General features: G+C 40.5%; 2 protein-coding genes across 2 annotated transcripts; both read left to right on the top strand.

The window, feature by feature from the left end:
• The first annotated feature begins 4,881 nt into the window (after positions 1-4,881).
• On the top strand, positions 4,882-15,119 carry LOC105903643 (sodium-dependent neutral amino acid transporter B(0)AT1-like). Its single transcript, XM_012831419.3, has 12 exons — positions 4,882-5,558; positions 8,906-9,046; positions 9,333-9,470; positions 9,586-9,767; positions 10,984-11,094; positions 11,366-11,478; positions 11,664-11,792; positions 11,903-12,059; positions 12,556-12,760; positions 13,147-13,306; positions 13,728-13,890; positions 14,202-15,119. Exons 1-12 carry the CDS (start codon positions 5,360-5,362, stop codon positions 14,412-14,414), a joined length of 1,911 nt encoding a protein of 636 aa, XP_012686873.1. The 5' UTR covers positions 4,882-5,359; the 3' UTR covers positions 14,415-15,119.
• Positions 15,120-15,596: 477 nt separating this feature from the next.
• Positions 15,597-21,150, top strand: LOC105903644 (sodium-dependent neutral amino acid transporter B(0)AT1-like). Its single transcript, XM_012831420.3, has 12 exons — positions 15,597-15,982; positions 16,831-16,971; positions 17,325-17,462; positions 17,638-17,819; positions 17,949-18,059; positions 18,134-18,246; positions 18,401-18,529; positions 18,848-19,004; positions 19,135-19,339; positions 19,516-19,675; positions 19,896-20,058; positions 20,342-21,150. The coding sequence occupies exons 1-12, from the start codon at positions 15,784-15,786 to the stop codon at positions 20,543-20,545; spliced, it is 1,902 nt and encodes a 633-aa protein (XP_012686874.2). The 5' UTR covers positions 15,597-15,783; the 3' UTR covers positions 20,546-21,150.
• The last annotated feature ends 842 nt before the right edge of the window (positions 21,151-21,992 follow it).

Raw genomic sequence — 21,992 nt, 5'->3', positions numbered from 1 at the left:
TATCTAAACTGCAGTGTAGGGATGAAGACGAGTTCCAAGGCAAACAGCGACATCACGTGGTGATGCGCCTCGCCTAAGTTGAATGTGCCTGTCCTGAACTTGCATTGCTCAATGTTATCTGTATGCGTGCTTGCTTTCGCTGTCAAGATGTTTAACTGTCATTATTTAATGCCAATTGTCATTCTTTCTCCCTCGTTTCTGTATTATAATACTTATATTTAGCTTTTTACAGTATCCCTTTTAATATCTGGGTGGAGACTATGGGTGTAAAAAAGCCTTTCGACTAATTCGGACACAGCCTATGAATGGAAATGTTCATGGATGTGCTCCTTTTCTGTCAAATCAACTTTTTCAAAAATAAAAAATACTATTTGTATCAATCCTGGACAATAACAATACTGGCACAACCATGCTCAATCATAAAGTTTCTCCTGAACTTTATGTAGCCTATAACAAACACTGTGAATGATGTCTTCTAACCACACCAACCTACACACAAAGCAATACACACATTCACACACCAGAGGGCAGTGAATAACCAGAGATAAAAAAGACATGGCCAGTGCATAGGCTACTCTACTATGTTGTCAGTGTTGTTCAGTGCTGATTACAATTCAGTTAGTCTCTGTACACAACTCACAAGGGGCACATACGTTTGGTGTTAGCATTGTTAGCGATAACACTATAGAGTCCCATCAAAACCGGCACTTTCATAGACTAATATACTCTTTGAAAAATTATGCAGAATTTATATTCATAACGGCTCCTCATCTTGTGTCCATAAAAAAAACTTTGATATATTGAAACTAGGAAAAAATTACTTTTCATAACAGAGAAACCATGTCCACAAACCTTTGAGGTCCATTAGGGAAGGTTAAGCTATTTTTTTTCTTCTGAGTGCATCTGCTAACAAGTTGATTTCCTAGTCCACATTATTGAAGGTTTGACCCCATGACCCCAGTCAGTGGGCATGAGTATCAAAAAGGATGTGCTCACTGCTTACATCTGTTACAGTAATACTGCTGATAACCCCTAAACCCATTCTAACATGTTGTCAAATATGGCACAACTGTATCCTTAAGATACCAGCCTGCGTATCTTCTCAATCTGTAATATCAGGTTCGTTGTTTACAGGCAGGGTTACATGAGGGTGTGTGCATGTGTGTGTGTGTGCGTGTGTATGGGTGTGTGTGTGTGTGTGTGTGTGTGCGCGTGCGTGTGTGTGGATGTGTGTGTGTGTGTTTGTGTGTGTGTATGGGTATAGTCGGCTCTCTACTTGTCTTAGACAGATCAGGATCTGCAGAGGCAGAATGTAAACTCAGAGTCTTATCTGTTCAGTGCAGCATCCCTCGGTGACACTGAGGGGCATCCGTAAACACGACCAGAAGTCAGGACCCACAACAATAACGTCATGATTGGAAAGGAATGTGTGGTCTATGTCTTTTACCGTAACCGTTTATCTTCGACCACAACAGGCATGACACAGTGACATGATACAGGCATGTACATGTCTCTACTAGGTAATGCTGGTGACAAGCACAGTAGCTGCACACAGTCAGATGACTGGGTGTCGTACATGACTAAGATGGATACAAGTTTCAATTAGTCAGCGATGACAATTTGTCATAATTCCTATTGTATTCAGGGCTAATTGAAGAAATTCCTCAAAAAGAAGTCTGCCATTATAGTCATATTATTTCAGTCTTTTTCCAAGAGAGGATCCCTATAGCACTTCTGGGTAGTTTAGACCTAAACCTAAATCTGTATTATGATACTTCTGGAAGATCCTAGGTCCTGAGAAACGAAACTAAAATTGGAGTGTTTGCTTACCCTTTGTAGTTAGAAGGTCAGTGTCATTGGAACCTGTCTTTCTTTGTTGCCGTTGCTGTTTTGGGATTGGTCAGTAGCCTGTGAGCAAGTACTATGATACATTTGGGATAAGAATACGTTTCTGCAGCAGGAAGTTCACGACCTTATCAAGGTCGTATAGCTGTGTTTTCACAGTGTGTTCGTGAATTTGTTCGAGTTCAAAGAAACCACGTGTCCGTGTACATGTGTAACTAAAGTGTGCTTTGCGTACTGTGAGGCCTATTCAGCATTGTAGCAAGACACATGCTATAAGTAAACATGGCGATCAGAGAGCCCAGTCCAAACTCTCTGCCTTTCCACCCTTGGTGTAGCTGATTTGTACTCGCAGATGGGGCGTGTGAATGTTCTGTAAATGTGCTAAGAATGTCCTTCCCTGACTATAAGAGAGGAATAAATGGTCTTTCTATTGATCCTTTACCTTAATTATTGCATAAATCGTTTAAATGAAAAGAAAGACAAATCTAGATCTGTTAATGCAGAACACTGTTGAGTTCAATATCCATACTTTGCGTGTTTAATTATTGTCTCACATTTGACATTTAAAATTCTTAAAACTAGCTCGGCCTAACTTCTGCTTTGAATCATTGAATGAGCTACTACATAAATATACAGCAGTCCATGGAACTGCATAAACAGGTGGCAACATTCTGGATTCCTTTGAAGTTCCACATTATGGCTCCAAACATTTTCTTCAAATCAGATCAAATCAAATCAAACTTTATTAATAAGGCACATTTCATACCAAGAGACAACACGGTGTGCTTCACAGAAGAAAATGGGGGGGGGTACAAACACATATGTTTGTTCCTGGCTTTTGGAACTGTTAAGAGTTCAATGCCAGAGGACCTCAGGGATCTACTGGGTGTGTATCTTAAGAACATACCTGACATATTTTCAGGTGCATGACTATGGTGTGATTTATAGACTAGTAAAAGAATCTTAAAATATATTCTGCAACTAACAGGTAACCAGTGCAGTGATTTTAAGACTGGTGTGATGTGCGCCCGTTTTGGTGAAGACTCCTGCTGCAGCATTCTGTATCATTGAATAATAGCTTTCTTTGGGAGACCAGACAAGAGAGCGTTACAGTAGTCCAGCCTGCTCGTGATAAAAGCATGCATTAGTCTTTCAGTGTCAGCCTGAGAGAGAAACGATTGCACCTTAGCAATGTTTCTTACAGTTTTTTCCAATAATTTTCGTTCTTGTACCTATACCATGGATACTTTTCCCAAACACTAAACACAGTGGGCTTTACAGACACACACCGCATCTATAAGATGTTGCTGTGTCCTCCAGTTTAGCATAGATTACTGTAGTGTTGCATTAAAAAAAGAGAAAAAACACACACAGACAAACACTTCTTTGGACTACAGTAATAAAGTTTGTAATATGACAGTAAACAAATAATTCTAAAATGCTGCAATATGTTTCATTACAGCCATATGCTAGAATTGCATGTGTTACTGCACTATATAGGCTTACTACATTACAACAAAAAGGCATGAATATGCTACGTATTTACTGCAGTATTTCCAATGCAGTAAATTAAATACATCAACACAAGATACAGTCTAACAAAGTACTGTAATACCACTAGAAGTCTGCTGTAGCCCTACAGTAATGCTGATCCATTCTGTCCTCTGCATTTGGTGTCAAACTTTAACATGTTTGAACTTCGCATTTACGGTAACATTCTCCTCTGCATTGCATCTTGGAAATAAGTCAATCCAAGCCAAGTATCTGAAGACAGTGTTCATATGTCGGTTTGCCTCTCACAATAGATGTAAAAATTGAGTGTGGCAAATTTGCTGTAATTACTGTAAATTGAAGAATTGCATTCTTCAATCACTGTCTTTCACTGATAGCCTATGACTTACATAAAGAGCAGTACTGTAATAGTGGAAACAACTCTTCAGGAACAGTTACATCTATGTTTGCCTTCTATAGACTCTATTACTGTACTATTAGAGATAGTGAGAAGTCTGCAAGCCAAAACAAACTAAATAATCTAAATAAACTTTCTGCTAAATTACAGTAAGAATAGTTTTTCTTATTCAAGCATATCATTTAATTTGTCTGTCTAAACAAAGCATCTTTCCATCTACAGTGATCTAAATTACTGTAAGTAATGTTTTGAACTGAAAGTTAACTGTTCTGAACAGAGTATCTAAACATTGGCAAAAAATCCTGTAGTTCCACAGTGTTTTGCTGGTAGTGAACATTGAATGGGACAGGTATCCATGACATTTGGAAGAAGGTGTCATTGCCAGCATTTGTATCTAAGCATAGGGGCAAGTATCCACAGTTTGGTTCACATGGTCTACTGGTGTGCTCGATGTGTTAAGTGTTTTGGGAATGTGAACATGGTATAGGTACAAGAACTAAAATGATTGGAAAAAACTGTAAGTGATAAAAAGATGTTTTAATTATATTTTTGATATGGGTTTTAAAATTAAGATCTGAGTCAAATATGACACCTAGGTTTCTGGCCACAGATGCAATTATAATTCACAAGCTAACGATTCTATTCAAGCCAATTTCTATTATGATTCAGTAGGAAAGAGATATGAAAATACTATATAGCAGCTTTTCATATTTGATGTTTTAAAAGCTCTAAAGGGAACACAAATGTACACATTGTGAAAACTTCTAAAGAAAAGCCCAAAGGCTTGTATACCAAATAATTTTTATTTCAGGCACACATGGGTATAGTTGCTCAAAAAGAAAAAATCATCCTCTTTTTTCAAAGCACAAAAAAACGACTAGCGAAGCATGTGGCAGAATAGGACATAAAAATGCACAAGAAAAGTCACATGCCATGTTTTACAACAATCAGGTTATCTTAACTTAAAGATATGTGCCAAAACCACATGTACAACAATCAGGTTATCTTAACTTAAAGACACGTGCCAAAACCACATGTTGAATGTGACATGGGGGCAATGAAAAATACATATTAGTCTCATAATTGGATCCATAACTTTTACAGAACAGGACAATTTTGCTTTTGTTTTTGGCCTCATCTGCTATTTGTCTGCCTTGTGCTTTCTTGTAAATTGCTTTGGTGCCTGCCAAATGATTAAATGTACAGTACAAATGGGCGTTGAAGTGAAACAGTGTAATGTTATCCCAATATTGCTCACTGGTAGGCTATTCATTTGTAGCAGCTGAATGTCCTAAGTCAAGACATCTCTGGCTGACCTCCACCTGTAAATGATGGGCTGGGTCATAGAAGCTGTCAATCATTGCCCAGTATACTTAGACAGGATAACCTTGCTAGCGGGATGCATGGTAGCAGAGCAGCTCATAGCTCTTAGCCAGTGATACCTGCAGGGTGTGAGAAGTTAGCCAGTGCTGAAAGTCTACAGAGATACCTGTAGCAGCCTAAAGCTGCCTTCATACATACTCAAACAACAGCAATAGGTGTTAGTCACAAGTGTACAGCTGACCAGCTGTTTTCATCACGGACTGAGGACTGAAGGCTACCAACATGAAACTGAAGCTTCCCAACCCTGGTCTGGAGGACAGGATACTGTCCCATGCAGACCTGGAGAAGCTGGAGAAGGAGGAGGCGGGAGACAGGCCCAAATGGGACAACAAAACCCAGTATCTGCTCACCTGCGTGGGGTTCTGTGTCGGGCTGGGAAACGTCTGGCGCTTCCCCTACCTGTGCCAAAGCCACGGAGGAGGTAAGACTGGATAAGTGCTATGAACTGGGGAAATGAGATCAGATTTAACTGTAACAGAGAGTGCATCCAAATTCGTTGGAAACTCACAGCCCTTACTCTTGGTTCCATATCTCACGAAGTGCTCACTGTCTCGTCATGTATCGCATGTCAAAATAAACGTCAGGACTAGAACTTTACAATGACGCTACTTGCTAGTCTGTGCAACGAACTATTGCGAAATAGTCCTTTTTTTAATTAAATGAAATTTCATCAGTCATAAACTGCTTGTATCTCTGCATCTATCTCCACACACGTATTACTCTTGTTTGAATTACTTACCAAGTCGTTATTGTGTAGACAAGAAAAAAAGGTATCAAATGAAAGAGCGGACCTTATGCTTCCCAATGACGCTAGTAACTTGCTTTGGATCAGTGCAGGTAGGAGTAATCTTGTTTTGAAAACACATTAAATAAAACAAATTTGCAATTATTGTTCATTTCTTCACCCATTTTCACACCGCTGCGTCATAGTTCATTAACTTGAGATGTGTTTGTAGCTGTAGCCTCGTAGGGAAACATAAAAATATATAGCTGCAAGCAGCGATGTGGACGCCAAGCAGCCCAACACGACGGAGTTGCTATGGAAATTTGATGTCATGTCCGTCAGGGCTGTAAGCACACGCAGCAAGTTTCATTAATCAATCAATCAATCAATCAATTTGTTTATTTGATCAAGAGGGACAGTGTACATTCATGAACATTAAAATGTAAATGCACCCAATTATAGCTAAAAGGCTAGTTTCCATTGGCAGTCCCCCTGCCAGAGTGAAAAAGGCTATACAACCTAAAAAAGGAATTAACGTATATCAAACATAACATTGACAATAAATCAAAAAAATAAGATACAATAAAATAAAATACAATCCCAATATACAAGTTCTACTGCCTACCCACTAGTGATCACATTTTTGGTTATTTATCAACCATGTTTTGAGATTACTTTTAAAACAGTTGAATGAGGTTGATTCTCTAATGTTCTGAGGGAGATGGTTCCATTCCCGGGCTGACCTAACCGAGAAAACCGACTACCTCTTATATTGACCAAGATTTAGAAGTAAAGGTAGTGAAATTATGCTGAAAATACCATAGGGCTCTAAGAGAGTCAGATGTCAAAAGTGTCATTATCATTGTGAAAGATAGCTTAGGTTTATCTACCATTAAACCATCCATAAAACAGACCAGCAGCTTGTAAAAAGGACATTTTTCAGTAAAAAAATACCCCTCAGACAGGTGCACACAATATTTCGCTCATTACCTTCATAAAAGTATAAAGCTGACACACACTAATGTAAACCATAAACATGGAAGTGCACCATAAGGACAGAAGCAGCTACTTTAAGAGACAATAGTTAAACAAATATGGTCTGTAAAGGAGACCACAGCTGCTGCAATGCCAGGCTTTTCATACATTACTGGGCTTCTGCAGAAAGCAATTAAATCCTCAACATAGGGGCTCAAGTCTAGTAAGTGTTATGAAAGCTCTTGCCTTGCTTTCTGAAACATCATATCTCTTCATGGGTAGTAAGAGAGGACTCTGGGAAAGAGTTGTCAAACATTCTGTTCTTATCGGAGTTCTTTTATGGCCAGAACATAGTTATGTTTAGTACAAAGACAAGACGCACATGGTGCATATAGTAACATTTAGTGGAAAGACTGGTTGTTATGCAGAGAGATCCCACAGCACTCAAGGAGGTGAGGAACACTACGTCAATGAATACAGCCAAACAAGTCTGAGAGAATGGGACAGCAGTATCTAATTTATCTACACTGGTATGCGGCCGATAAGTCCACCAACAAATGTAGAGGAATGAAACCATTACAGCAACATTTGCAGCCCATTTTATCAAGGGTCACTTATCACAAATCAGATCAGATAAAGTAAAGAGACTATAATGATTAATCAGAGGTGAATTATTAGAAAGCCTACAGCTCAGGTACCACACCAAGACCATGCTCAAGATTACATACTGGGCCTCTAAATATTCTTTTAAAGTGATACGTTAAGTTATAAGTTGTATATAAGTTACGTGAAGAAATCGCAATATGTTGTATTTAGCAACAAATAAAAATGAGAAAGAAAAGTGGCCTATTGTCTGTTTTCTGGTAAACTGAAATTTAAAATGGTAAAACTTGGAAAGCATGATGGAGAAATATTCCTATTTTATTCATTTTTCCCAATACCTTCAAGATAATGTCACATTTTACCAAATGGCAAGTTCTGGTGCAACTGTGTATAACTGCTGAGAAAAAAAACCTACCACCTACCAAAATCGTACCTACTTGCCACAGCAATTGACGCTATACAGCACATGTTGTCTGTTTACTCATTATGTAGGATCCCATCACTCTCCACCCAGTAGACCTCACTCATCAGCATCAGTCATGGAGCTGTGGGGCTGGTTGTGGCCAAGGAAAATCAGATCACTAATGCCACCTTGTGGACATTTGGAATATTGCTCAAATTAGATGCAATCAGTGCTGAAGAATGCTTAAGCAATACTTTCAAATCAGATATCTGACTTGATTTGCAAACGATACACTCTTGTGGCACCAATAATATGACATCCATAACATGCATATATTCCAATAGCATATTCCAATAGGTTATTATAACATGGTTTAACATAAAAGACTAGTTTAATTTTAAGGTAGCATGGTTCCATTGACAGGAGAAGTGGCTTCTCCATCCCGTAATCTTTTTTGCCAGTTTCTTGTCCCCTCGTGCTGGTATGTACCACACCATTATCTCAGGTGTTGTCCGTCTCAGGCTTATTCGGCTGTTAACCTGCACTGATACTGAGTACAGACAGGTGGACTTTAGGCCGGAGCAACCCTGGCATCCTCAAGCGAAGAGAAGAAACCAGATAAGGCATTTACCATGAGGGGGCAACACTATAGCCTTGCTGATAAGGAGCTATTTTCAGTGATATAGCAAAGCTTATCGTGTCATCCGAGAAGCACGAGATAATTTCCCTCTTATTCTTGTCCTTCCCTGTTTTCCCTCACAAAAGAGAAGGAAAAACCTTTACACCACTTCTTGCAATATATACCACAGATATATGCCAAATTAGCATAACAATAAACATAGAATCAGTTGACAAATTACTGTAGATTCTAAATTAGCATTTTCCAGTCCTAGCACATTACCACTCTCCTTAAATTAGTCTCTGGCAAGAAGCTAATGGCAAGACACACACTTTGATGTCATATCAATGCATCTCAGGCCAACAAATACACCTGTTTTGGTCAATCAAAGTGAGGCTCTGGCTAATGGTTTCACCTCATGGGTCCATGAATCTTTGTTTGCAGGTGCTTTCATGATTCCATTCCTGATCCTACTGGTTCTGGAGGGGGTCCCTCTTCTGTTCCTGGAGTTTGCCATTGGCCAGAGGCTCAGGAGTGGCAGTTTGGGGGTGTGGAGGTCCATCCATCCTTGCCTGGCTGGTGTTGGTAGGTTCAGCTACCTGGGCGAGACTCAGTAACATAATCATTATCTGGCCTTTAATTTTCATCTAGTTAAAGGGCAGAACGAGTCAAACCAACCAAGTAAATGCATCCCAGAAGGGTAATAACACAATGCTCTGGCCCATGTCTGATACAACAGACACACCAGATTGGTGTCAGACTCTAGTGGTAGTTTTACAACTTTGATATACAGTACATGTGGTAATGCCTGTACATTATAAGTGAAGTGCTGACTGAAAAATGGGTGTTCATGGTTGATTGTGTCTCGCAGGGATTGCGTCCATGATGGTTTCCTTCATGGTGGGCATGTACTACAACACCATCATTGCCTGGGTGATGTGGTACTTCTTCAACTCTTTTCAAGAACCCTTACCTTGGAGTCAGTGTCCTCTCAATGCAAATATGACAGGTACGGTACAGTCCCTGTATAAACTCAGTATACTCTCTATACTGTCAATCTAATGTGTGGAATTCTATGGAAAACTCTTACTGTAAAGACTAACGTCCAGTTTCGGCCCCTGCAGGTGTGGTGTCAGAGTGCGCTCGCAGCTCTTCAGTCGATTACTTCTGGTACAGGGAGACTCTGAACACATCAGCAGATATTGAGGACTCTGGTGGACTGCAGTGGTGGATAGTCCTGTCCCTCATATGTGCCTGGGGTGTTCTCTATGTCTGTTGCATAAGGGGCATTGAGACCACAGGAAAGGTTAGAAATACCAGCAACATTCATCATGATTGTTTTGTGTTTTGAAATGCATGGCTAATATCCAAAAGAGACAAAACCACAAGCAATCTTCACCAATTTGAAACAGAAATGCGCTGCAAGTACACCGAACAACAACGGAGGACATTTCTTTTTTTAATCATAGTGGCATCTAGCGGATTATAACCAATAAATACCCCTCCCTTTCCAAGCATGTCGGAGAGCGTACAGTGTCCATCAGGTGCCAGTAGCAACTTCCAAAATGATGTCGTCATCTACGACTGCATCGAGTTGCTACAATGTCAAGTGATATGGTTACTTAACACATATATTTAAAAAATTGTATATAGTTATTTAATCTGTAAAACAATACACTCTTGGGCTGTAAATTGTGAAGTTTGGGTATGTTAGTTGTTGGCTGACATTAGCTCCAAAGCTTTTTTGTTGTTAATTGGCACTGTTAATTGGCAATAATCTTCAGCAGCTGTTGGCTGATCTTGGTAACGTCACCAGGTCTTTTGGGTCCATAAAAAGCAAATCAAATTACAATCATGGTAGCAATTCGATATTTTTCAACATTGACATGGAGATAAAAGTTACTTTTTTGGTAACTATGACCATGGCCAAGTTCTAGCTAAAGCTATCAAACAACACATTGCATTTGGATTGGGAGGCTAAATTACCTGTCCAGAAAACAGGCATCTTCAGCATCACTCTGAAAACATGTCCCTCATCAGCGATTTCCATCTGAGAAAGGCCACACCAGTTTTTGCTTCTTTGATGAGGAGCATTCACGCTCCCTTGCTTTTTCTTGTGCTAAATAATAGCAATAATTGGTATGATCCTCCATTTGTCACAATTTGACAACACTCTCTGACAACAAAAATGGTCAACCAGCACCAGCAACCACTGGTATCTCTTCTTTCTTCTTTTTCAACTTCCACCCGGCACTACTAAATTCAAACTGCCACCTAAACATTAAAATACATAAAAATGTTAGTCCATTCTGGGCTACTGTAGAAATATGGTGGCGCAACATGGTGGGCTCTGTGGAGGAAGAGGGCTCATTCTGAGACAGAAACACAACGATCCGTAGTTACAAGTGATTATACTCTAATGAAAATATCATTTTAAATACCATATTCCATTCCTGCTAATATATCTCCTTAAATCCTACACACTGTACCTTTAAGTTCCAATTGTTGTTCTTCTTCTTCAGGCTGTGTATGTCACCTCCACTCTGCCCTACGTGGTCCTCACTATCTTCCTGATTAGAGGTTTGACCCTCAAGGGTTCTACCAGTGGAATCATTTACCTCTTTACTCCTAAGGTGAGTATTGTAGATAGGTGATTCTGCATTTGTGATTTGATAGGTGATAGGTCATTTTTGTATTTGTTGTGCTCAATAAATGGAAAAGGTTGCATCATATCTGTGTAACTTGTATGAACTGTAGGGCTTCTGGCCAACATTTTACAGCCGTTTATGTATTCACTATGGTTTAAAATTATTAAATTAAATAAAAAATGCTTATAATTGTGTTATATCTTGAACAGTTCTTGTAGTGGTTCCTAATTGTCCTATGACTGTATAACATCTGCAGCTAGAAGAGTTGATGGACCCTCAAACCTGGTTGGACGCTGGTGCCCAAGTCTTCTACTCCTTCTCACTGGCCTTTGGCGGTCTCATCTCCTTCTCCAGCTACAACCCTGTCCAGTAAGAGCATCTATGAGTTTATGACAGTCAGTAAGACCAACATCAAAAACATGAATGGGATGATTCCTAGTCTTAAGTGAAAGCTAAATCTAACTTTCAATTTCATAAGGAACTGGTTACAATAGACTTAACACTGGGCAGTTATTCAATTGACTTAAAGGGATATTTTTCTTTTGTCTTTCAAGCAACAACTGTGAACTGGATGCTGTCATTATTTCTTTGGTCAACGGCTTTACTTCTGTGTACGCTGCCATCGTCGTCTACTCCATCATAGGCTTCAGGGCCACAGAGAGCTTTGATGCATGTCTCAACGGGTACGAGAACTATTCGTACTACTCAATGCCAGACACATTTGTTACAGTTCACTGCCAAGACAAAAACACATCTCCAGAACGTTCTCTAAGAGTGTGCTTTCTTTTAACAGTAACATCTTGGCTTTGCTAAATGCCTTTGAACTTCCGGAGGGAAGCATTAATGAGAGCAACTACGAGGAGACTCTTAACCGTCTCAATGGTACCTCATCAAGTGTCATTCAGGGGTTGGACCTGGAAACCTGTGATATACAGACATTTCTCAGTCAGGTCAGAATTTATATTTCACTATCACTGTGATATCATGGAGTTATTCTGTAACATTTGGATAGTCCGCCTACAGGGACTTTACAGATGATTTGTTGAAATTCGAGCTCAGTCTTTCTAATTGTTCACTGAACATCACCTTAACCAAACCCAACCCCTAACCCTAACCTTAGCCATAAATTGTAGTTATTCCATTTTATGACATGTTAGCATGTTAGGAGAAAATGAGTCATACATATTAATGAAAGCTTTCAGCCATATGTATGTATCTCCTAAAATATTGTCCTCATTCAAGTATATTTTTGTAATGTTGAGTGTGAATGTTGATTAACAGAGTTAAGCCAAAGTATCATCAGAAATTAATTTTGCTCTGCTGTAAAATCAACTCTCTGGCTCCAAGCCCTGGAAATCTTGCATCATGTGATATTGTTTCATATCTTATCATATTTTACTGTATCACATTTCACTGAACATTATTGCATTGTATATCATTCTACAGGGTGTGGAGGGAACTGGCCTGGCCTTCATAGTCTTCACAGAGGCCATCACCAAGATGCCTGTCTCTCCTCTCTGGTCCATTCTCTTCTTCATCATGCTCTTCTGCTTGGGACTATCCACCATGTTTGGTTCCATCGAAGGGGTTGTGGTGCCCCTGCAGGATCTCGAAATCTTCCCAAAGCGGTGGCCCAAGGAAGCTCTCACTGGTACGTAACGTAAGCAAGACTACATTTCCCAAAAGCATGTCTGTGCTACAACTATTGTGAAATTACAAAAGAGACAATAGATGGAGAGATTATTTTAAACACCCCCTTGCTTTTAGTAACAGTACAAACATTTTTGGAGGCAAGACCCAACATTGGTAACCTGACACAACCAGATGGCGATTAAACCTGGATTTGCTTCATCCATGTCAGATTACTGTAAATCCAGATCTGTTCTGGAATCAGTTGCTTTGAAGTCTATGATGTTTAATCTGGCCTCATTGCGCTTCGCCACTCCTGAGTATCTAAACTGCATTATGTCACTGACGTATTGATATAGTACTGAAATAATCAAGCTCTTAAAATCCTTTTCTGTCTCTGAATCTCAGGTGTGGTTTGCCTTGTCTCCTTTGGAATTGCGCTCATCTTTGCCCAGGGCTCTGGTAATTACTGGCTAGCTCTGTTTGATGGATTTGCGGGCTCCGTCCCCCTCCTGATCATTGCATTCTGTGAGATGATGGCCATCAGTTACGTCTATGGGATCGACAGGTGAGATGGGCTGAAGGACTACAATCACTGCTCCTGTAGATACAATTTACATGCCATTTCATTCTCATTGAAAGGTCAAATAGTGGTGTGTAAGAATGAATACGGCTCACTTACTGTATCAAGTATGCTGGTTTTGTTTAATTTGAAAGTTATTATAAACTGAAATATTACACTGAACATTCAAGCACATTACATTCGTTATACCTTTAATTTAGAAATTATAAACAGGTGTTTTAGGAATTGTCTATGTACCAAAGAACCCGCAGGTAAAACTGTAGTAGAACTATAGAACAGATTTGGGCCAAAGCTGGATCAGGACCATATCGGTTCCAGTGTTACCCGCTGTGTGCTGGCATTAAGGCCCGTGTAAGCTGTGCTAAAAAACATCCTCGACTCTGACCTGTCTCTCCCCCTTGTGCAGGTTCAACGAAGACGTCGAGTTCATGATCGGCCACAAGCCCAACTTCTTCTGGCAGGCCATGTGGAGAGTGATCAGTCCTCTGGTGGTGTTCGTCATCTTTGTGTTTTACCTCGTCACAACTGCCAGCAAGGAACTCACGTACATCATCTGGGATCCTGAATCGGTAAAGAGAAATGTGTCTCTCAGTATTTCTGAGTCTGTGGTATTCATCATTCATCCATTATGTCTTTCCATAGGTGTCTACATTGCAATGTTTGTTTCTCTGTCTATAAGTCTATGTAGGAGGAGACATGATGTATCATGATGTATGTAGGAGACATGATTATTGGACAGCCTGTCTTTGCGGATCTGCCAATTCACAATATTCATGGGATGTGTCTGTCTGAATGTTAAATTTGGACCAACATTGGACTGCCTCTCACAGTGCCGTGTAAAAACATGTCCTAGACCATAACATTTCTTCTCCTTTGGCAGGAGGGCTTTCCAAATCTGGAAAAACACTTCTATCCTCAGTGGATGTACGTCATCATATTTATCCTGTCCGGCGTTCCAGCCTTGGCAATCCCGTGCGTGGCCGTGTACAAGGTCATCCGGATATACTGCTGCAAGACGGAAGACAACGCCTATGACAAGAAGAGTATCAGCACAGTCTCCGGGCATGTACAGATGTCGGAGATAAGGACCTGAAAGCTATAAATGCCACCCGAGGGACACTTGGTGTTCTTGTCACAAGGAACTACCCAGAGCAGAGACTATCAATAATTAATTTCTTACCACGCATGAGGAGGTGCATGTGGTCCTGTCACAAGAGTGACTTGGCACCATAAAAAGATGACTCAGATTTTTGTGAATGATGGCTATTGCGTAGAGACATTGACCGAGGAATGCTGTATTAAAGGTACAATATGTTGTTTTTTTGTTGTCAAGAACAAAGATGGTGTTCACCCTGTAATAAATCTGAATGAAAAGTGAGAAGGTCATATTCAGGTATGCACAAAATGCACAGAACAATTGGTGAATGCTATATTTACACAGTTACTTTAAGTCTGGAAACAATTTGACAATAAAAACTACATATTGCACCTTTAGGTGTCCTCACTGAGACGGAAAGAATGAAATCATGTCAATGTGTACAGTGGTAGTGCTATGAGTAATATAGTTCAATTCAATTTTATTTATACAGCGCCAAAACAATAAAATTGCCTCAAGGCGCTTGGTCTAGTTGATCAGTCTGAAGCATGAGTGGTGTGTGTGGTACTTAAATTGCAACAGGGATTTAATTTACTGTATTTATTTGCTACAAGGCCAATTTATATATTTTATAGTTTCGTGAAACTGTGTTGTTGATATACTGGAAAATTACAGGTTTTGAAATAAATATTCTTTTATTAATAAATGTATGCGTCTTTAATTGAATTATACGTAGGCCAAAAAAGATGGCAATAAAGTATTGATTTCTCATCTATATTGGGACTGATACTGATAGTACATGGACACACAGTGGTAATTATATATTTGTGTTTGTACACTGATAGGACTACTAACGTCATACTTGTGCTGGAAAAGGCAACTGAAGCTGTAGTAGTATACAGAAGCTTGATAATCAGTCACTTAATTAAAATCCAGCTATATAATCAATTCATAAAAATTCATAAATCATACATTTCGATTTTTTAAATTCTTCTATGGTGATATTTATTTCATCCTGTTTGTGAGGGAAAGATGCATATGCCTGTTCGCAACCCTCGTTTAACCATATCTCTGCTTTATTATGCATTAACTACTAACATGACGGTAGCCCCTTTGTAGCTGACAATACACAATAACTCATGCGTTCAGCTGTGGAAAAAAACAGATAACACATGGGCCACAGGTGCTAAAGGTCAGCATACACACAGCCACTGCCCCCTGGCTGAGCACTCCCAAAGACACCCAGAGACAGAGTGAGGACGCAGTGGAGAGAGAGTGAGAGAAGGACAGACACAGAGAGTGGATGAGACAGACAGCAGCCATCTCTTTCATACCGAAGAGTGAGGACTAAGGACCGGTGCCCAACATGAAGCTGACGCTCCCCAACCCGGGTCTGGAGAAGAGGATACCGTCCCATTCGGACCTGGACAGGATGGAGGTGGAGGAGGCGGGAGACAGGCCCAAGTGGGACAACAAAACCCAGTACATGCTCACCTGCGTGGGGTTCTGTGTCGGGCTGGGAAACGTCTGGCGCTTCCCCTACCTGTGCCAAAGCCACGGAGGAGGTAAGACTGGACAAGTGACATCTGCAACCATGAGTATTGATTTATCTACTCATAGTGCCACACTGTAAATAGCCTGTGTGTGTAAATTAGTGTACACAAACATAGCATAATCTGTACAGAAAGCACCTGTCAATGTCACTAACCAGAATCACATGAAGAAAGACAACATCAGGTCCAGGTGTCTGAAATGAATATCTGTGACATTGTGATATCCTTGAGCTGTTTTAGGTCTTAAATATAATATAAGATAAAGACAGTAAACTCTTTAAAATGAGCCCTTGATTAATCATTTTCAAAGACTGGTTGAACTGTAGGTGGACTGGTGAAACAGACTCTGCATAAATTCAGAGATCATTAAACTTGTTTTACACACATTTCATTTTTATGGCCTTTAAAGGGCCAAACCCAAAATGCAGAGTAAAAGTTCTTATATTGTGATACAGGAAATCTGTTATACCTGATCATTTTGAACATGGTTTTGTTCATTCCTATGTACCATTTTATGTAACCATTATGTCAGTGACATTTTAATGACAGCAGTGTGAGTTTTCAACCAAAACAGCCCACTAGTATTTCATCTTCCTCTCTTCACTGCACCAATAATTATCATCGTAGCAATATTTTGGAATAAAAAAATATATCTGAGAGTTTCATCTCTGATAGTCTGATAGTTTGCTTCCTGATCTTGTCTGATTCCTTGCCTGATCATGCCGGTTTTTGGAGGGGATCCCTGTGTAGAATGTAGAATTGTACAGTGTAGAGTTAGCATGTTAGCACTTGCCTTAGGTTAGCCTCTATCAAGAAGCTAATGGTTTCACCTCATGGGTCCATGAATCTGTGTTGTACAGGTGCTTTCATGATTCCCTTCCTGATCCTGCTGGTTCTGGAGGGGGTCCCTCTTCTGCACCTGGAGTTTGCCATTGGCCAGAGGCTCAGGAGTGGCAGTGTGGGGTGTTGGAGGTCCATCAGTCCCTACCTCACTGGAGTCGGTATGCTATACTTTTGAGTGACTCTTCTGGTCAAAAGAATTCACAAACTAAAATGGTGTCCATGTTGTATTATGGGTCAAGCACTGCTAAATTCTATCCACGTTGCACCTTAAGTCGGCATTGTGGACAAAAACAATCAGATGCTAAATTGTATCCTCATTGCACCGTAAGCTAGCAGTGTGGGAAGAAATACCCCTTTACTATAGTGTCCATATAGCACTTTGGGTAAGCATTATGGAGGAGTGTTCAATTCTGCGCACATTTTACCAAAGTTCATCATACTGGCCAAAGGCATTCAGATACAAACTACAATCCACAAAGGTCTGTCTTTCAACCTTGTATTGTTTTTACAGGTATTGCTTCTATGCTGGTCTCCTTTGTGGTGGGCATGTACTACAACACCATCATGGCCTGGGTGATGTGGTACTTCTTCAACTCTTTTCAGAGTCCCCTGCCATGGAGTCAATGTCCTCTCAACGAAAACAAAACAGGTACGGAAAAAAGCATGTCCACTCTTACAAAACCCACACATGCTATGATGCTATGCTGATGATTATGTCACTCTGACTTTGACCTCTGAGCAGTCTTTCCCTTGTTTATTGCATTGCCGTTTAATACACTTGGTATGGCTGAGATATTTGGATGTTCATGTGTGGTTTTGTTCAGGTTATGTGTCAGAGTGCGCTCGAAGCTCCCCAGTGGACTACTTCTGGTACAGAGAGACCCTGAACGCCACGGCAACCATAGACCAGTCTGGTGGTATGCAGTGGTGGATGATCCTAGCACTTCTGTGTGCCTGGGTCGTGCTCTACGTCTCGGCAATCAGAGGCATTGAGACAACCGGAAAGGTACACTGACGTCGCCGTACACTTTGTTTTTCTTACTTTGTTTGCACGTGAATACAAAATCCAGATTGTGGATATTAAGTGAGGATAACCATCCAATAACCATATAATGTTCCTGCATTTTCTCCCTAGGCAGTTTATATCACCTCCACCTTGCCATATATTGTTCTCACTATCTTCCTGATAAGAGGATTGACTCTCAAAGGATCTCTGAGCGGTATAAAGTTCCTGTTCACCCCAGACGTACGTTCTTCCCCGTTCCCTTTGGCCATTTGTATCAATCCCAAATGGACTCAACATGCTGGTTCTTCCTTTAGGTGAATGAGCTGATGAATCCGACCACGTGGTTGGACGCAGGGGCCCAGGTGTTGTTCTCCTTCTCCCTGGCCTTCGGCGGTCTCATCTCCTTCTCCAGCTACAACTCAGTCCAGTGAGTGTCAAAGGTCACCAATTAAAAACAACATCCTGAGATAAGGTCACCAAATATGGTGTAGTGACCATAGCCACACAAGGGTTTGGGATGGCTGGTAATGAAGTTATAGAACTGTGTTGATATTGTTGTTCTTATTTGTCCCTCCTCCTAGCAACAACTGCGAGCAGGATGCAGTGATAATCTCTGTGATCAATGGCTTCACCTCTGTCTACTCTGCGACCGTCATCTACTCTATCATTGGCTTCAGAGCCACTGAAAAATTTGACGAATGCCTAAGTGGGTACGTGTCCATGCGTGCTATGGTTTAAGAGCACCAATTGCAACTGACTCCGGATCAGATATGTGCTAATCAGGTGCACAACAGTGCAGCCAGTGCAGCCAACCATCTACTGGGGTGTCCCCATGTCGGGCCTTACAAAAACATTGCACTGGGACCCAGAATAACTAGCTTATGCCACTGGCACTGGATACAGAGCCAGGGCCTATACCAGGGACAGCTGCTATCTGGTCTGCTATCAGACTGGCAAAGTGAATGGTTTAACTAATATTTGTCTGTTTCAATAACCCGCACTTGTCCTTCTTTTTTTTTTTTAACTAGGAACATCCTATCAATGATGAATGCCTTCGATGTTCCTGAGGGCAACATCACAGAGACCAATTATGATGAAATGGTGAACCATTTCAACCTCACCTCCCCTGGCATTTTAGCAGGGTTAAACCTAAAGACATGCGACCTCAACCTTCTTCTTAGCGAGGTAAACCCAAGGCTCACTGAGATATCTGAACAAAATTCCAAATTCATTGCAACATATCAAACGCCAGAAGAAAAATGTTTTACCGTTTTTTCTAGTTCTTAACTACCTAATGTTTGCTTTTTGTACACAGGGTGTCGAGGGTACAGGCCTAGCATTCATCGTGTTCACAGAGGCCATTACAAAGATGCCAGTGGCCCCAGTGTGGTCTATCCTCTTCTTCATCATGCTCTTCTGCCTGGGACTGTCCACCATGTTTGGCAACATCGAAGGGTGTGTAGTGCCCCTTCAGGACCTCAACATCCTCCCACGAACATGGCCGAAGGAGGTGTTCACAGGTAGACAATGTCACTGTATTCCACTTGTGCTAATGCCTTTGTATTTTTTGACAGGCATGAATTAAGGAATGAGTGTATGTATGTGTCTCTATCTATCTATCTGTCTATCTATCTAATGATTCTTACATTTACATTTACATTTAGTCATTTAGCAGATGATTCTTCTCGTTCTACAGGCCTGACGTGTTTGGTGTCCTTCCTCATTGCCATCATATTTGCCCAGGGCTCTGGCAGCTACTGGCTGGCTCTGTTTGATAGCTTTGCCGGCTCCATCCCCCTGTTAGTCATTGCCCTGTGCGAGCTGATTGCCGTGTCTTACATCTACGGCATAGACAGGTGAGCTCAGTCAGCCAAGAAAGTGGCTTTTTTTTGCCCACTTATTTCCCACTGTTATCAGACACTAAAAAGCAAACAAGTTCACACTAGTTTCAATGCAGCAGCGAGGCAGAAAGGGGATTTGGCTGTTATCTTCCTGGCGGGGGAACAGGAAGGATGGCATGCAGGCAGGGAATGCTGCTTCTCACTGTCCTCTCGCTCTCACTCTTCCCTTTGACAGATTCAATGAGGACATTGAGTTCATGATTGGTCACAAGCCAAACATCTTCTGGCAGGTGACCTGGAGGTTTCTGAGCCCCCTCATCATCCTGGTCATCCTGGTGTTCTACTTCGTCACCACGGTCGCCAAACCACTCAGCTACATCGTCTGGGATCCCGAATCGGTACGCCATGTCTAATTAGACACATGTTTAGGCTCTAATGTAATCTGTTTTAGCGGATCGAGTAACTTTGCGAAGTTGGTGCATCATCTTGTGTGGCTTTTAGCCAGGAAACAGGCACATTAAATGCTTAGGGAGATTGTTATCCGGTACAGTATGATACAAAAGTACTTCATGATGGCCAAAAGTATGGGTGACATAAAACATGACACATCATGTGAAACATTGAACCATGTTTTCATACCAGGTCAACACCTGTTTCATCTCTGTAATTATCCTTTCGCAGGTGAACTTTCCGACTCTGGCAGAAGTAAGGTACCCAGACTGGATCAGCGCAATCATCTTTATTCTGGCTGGTATCCCCAGCTTGTCTATTCCCTTCGTAGCTTTGGTCAAGTTTATTTGCAATCGCAACAAGACGAGTCACGACACAGAGTCAATCAGTACGATATCTGGCAAAGTACAGATGACTGTGAAGACATCAAACTAATCATTGATCTTCAGTGAGACGAAGATCTTGGCAGCACTCCAACTTCAAGCAAAATAGTCGTTCAGTTTGAACTTCATAAAAAAGGTGGTTAAAGTTTAACTATAAAAATGCAACACTACCAGAATGAAGCTAGAACATTTAAACAATGCTTGCTTGAATATAATTATCAGCAAAACTCTACCATTGATTTGTGTATGTTAGTACAGTGCCTTGCATTTGTAAAGATTTTGTCAAATTTTTAGGTGGGGCAAACTGTTCAAAACCATGTCTGCTGCAATTCTGTGCCATAAAGCAGAACGACACTTCTACATAAAATCGCACTTTGTCCACAAATGTATAGTGAGAGCGTTATGGGATGTTTTCGAACAAATCTGTGTCCATTTTTATCCCTGTGAGTTGTGAGTTTAGTCTTGAGAATATCTGTAGACCACAGTCATGACTATTATGGCAGGAGTTTATTTATGTGAGACGAGCACGTGATATACTGGTATATCAGCTGTCTGTTTGTTTAGGCTATGTTATCATTGCTGCTTTTATAATTGTTTTATAACACAGAGTTTTCCATTTGAATACAATGAACAATAATAAAGTTATATATGTTGAAAGCTTTCCGCTTGAATTTTGTTTTTGAACTATTGTTGTAGACAGAAACCACTGGTTTTGGAGCACTATGGGATGCAGGACAGATTCTTGGAGATAATCTGAGGAAGTAATACCTGTTGCACCCTCTGCCTTAGAATGGAAAGCAGTGGTATGATATCTCGCATCAAAGGGTGAAAAGATTTTAAATTAGCCAAAGAACCAGTTATCAATGACGGTGAATGGTTAAGATTGCCATCTGACTGAACTATAAAAAAAGAGGTTTTTTTCTGACAGCACTTAGAAACAGCAACCTGTAGTTTTCAACTGAATCTTAAATTACACTAATGTACAGATTGATGAGAACTTTAAACAGATAAGGGAGTAATTCTGAGAGTCTAACCAGGAAATGACCTTAAAACACACATGAAACAGTGCCACGTGCAGAAAGAAAATAAACATGAATGTAACTGAATTGCAGTAAACTTCATGGACTTCATTATTGTTTTCTGGTGCAGATTTATATAATAATCTGGAGGAGGCTGTTCTGGCGTTGAGGTCATAAAAAAGTAATTAATAAAAAGCTGTATTAATACACTTTGTCCTTGATTGATAGGCAGTACTAAAAAATAATGCTGCTAAGCAATCACTCACAGAGATGTGTACCCAATAACTGATAGATGTATTCATTAATGATGTGGTCATTACATGCGGTTCCTTTATTCTGCTGATATGATTTAGAGCTTTAAGTATCTCTTATCCTACGTTAGCTTAGATTGGCTGAAGGAAGTGTGTGTGTGTGTGTGTGTGTGTGTGTGTGTGTGTGTGTGTGTGTGTGTGTAAGTGTGTTGATGTTGCTACGACGAGG

This window comes from Clupea harengus, chromosome 19, assembly GCF_900700415.2.
Source record: "Clupea harengus chromosome 19, Ch_v2.0.2, whole genome shotgun sequence".
NCBI classification, from domain to species: domain Eukaryota; kingdom Metazoa; phylum Chordata; class Actinopteri; order Clupeiformes; family Clupeidae; genus Clupea; species Clupea harengus.
Note: the sequence above shows the minus strand (reverse complement) of the source record. Positions and strands in the feature narration are given on the sequence as shown.

What these genes read in the sequence shown, in the direction of transcription:
- LOC105903643 (XM_012831419.3), top strand. Translation starts at nt 5,360, where the DNA reads ATGAAACTGAAGCTTCCCAACCCTGGTCTGGAGGACAGGATACTGTCC. An exon ending in GCATTGAGACCACAGGAAAG is followed by an intron (nt 9,768 to 10,983) that starts GTTAGAAATACC and finishes CTTCTTCTTCAG; the next exon opens with GCTGTGTATGTCACCTCCAC. An exon ending in GCCCAAGGAAGCTCTCACTG is followed by an intron (nt 12,761 to 13,146) that starts GTACGTAACGTA and finishes TCTGAATCTCAG; the next exon opens with GTGTGGTTTGCCTTGTCTCC.
- LOC105903644 (XM_012831420.3), top strand. Translation starts at nt 15,784, where the DNA reads ATGAAGCTGACGCTCCCCAACCCGGGTCTGGAGAAGAGGATACCGTCC. An exon ending in AGTTCCTGTTCACCCCAGAC is followed by an intron (nt 18,060 to 18,133) that starts GTACGTTCTTCC and finishes TTCTTCCTTTAG; the next exon opens with GTGAATGAGCTGATGAATCC. An exon ending in TCGTCTGGGATCCCGAATCG is followed by an intron (nt 20,059 to 20,341) that starts GTACGCCATGTC and finishes ATCCTTTCGCAG; the next exon opens with GTGAACTTTCCGACTCTGGC.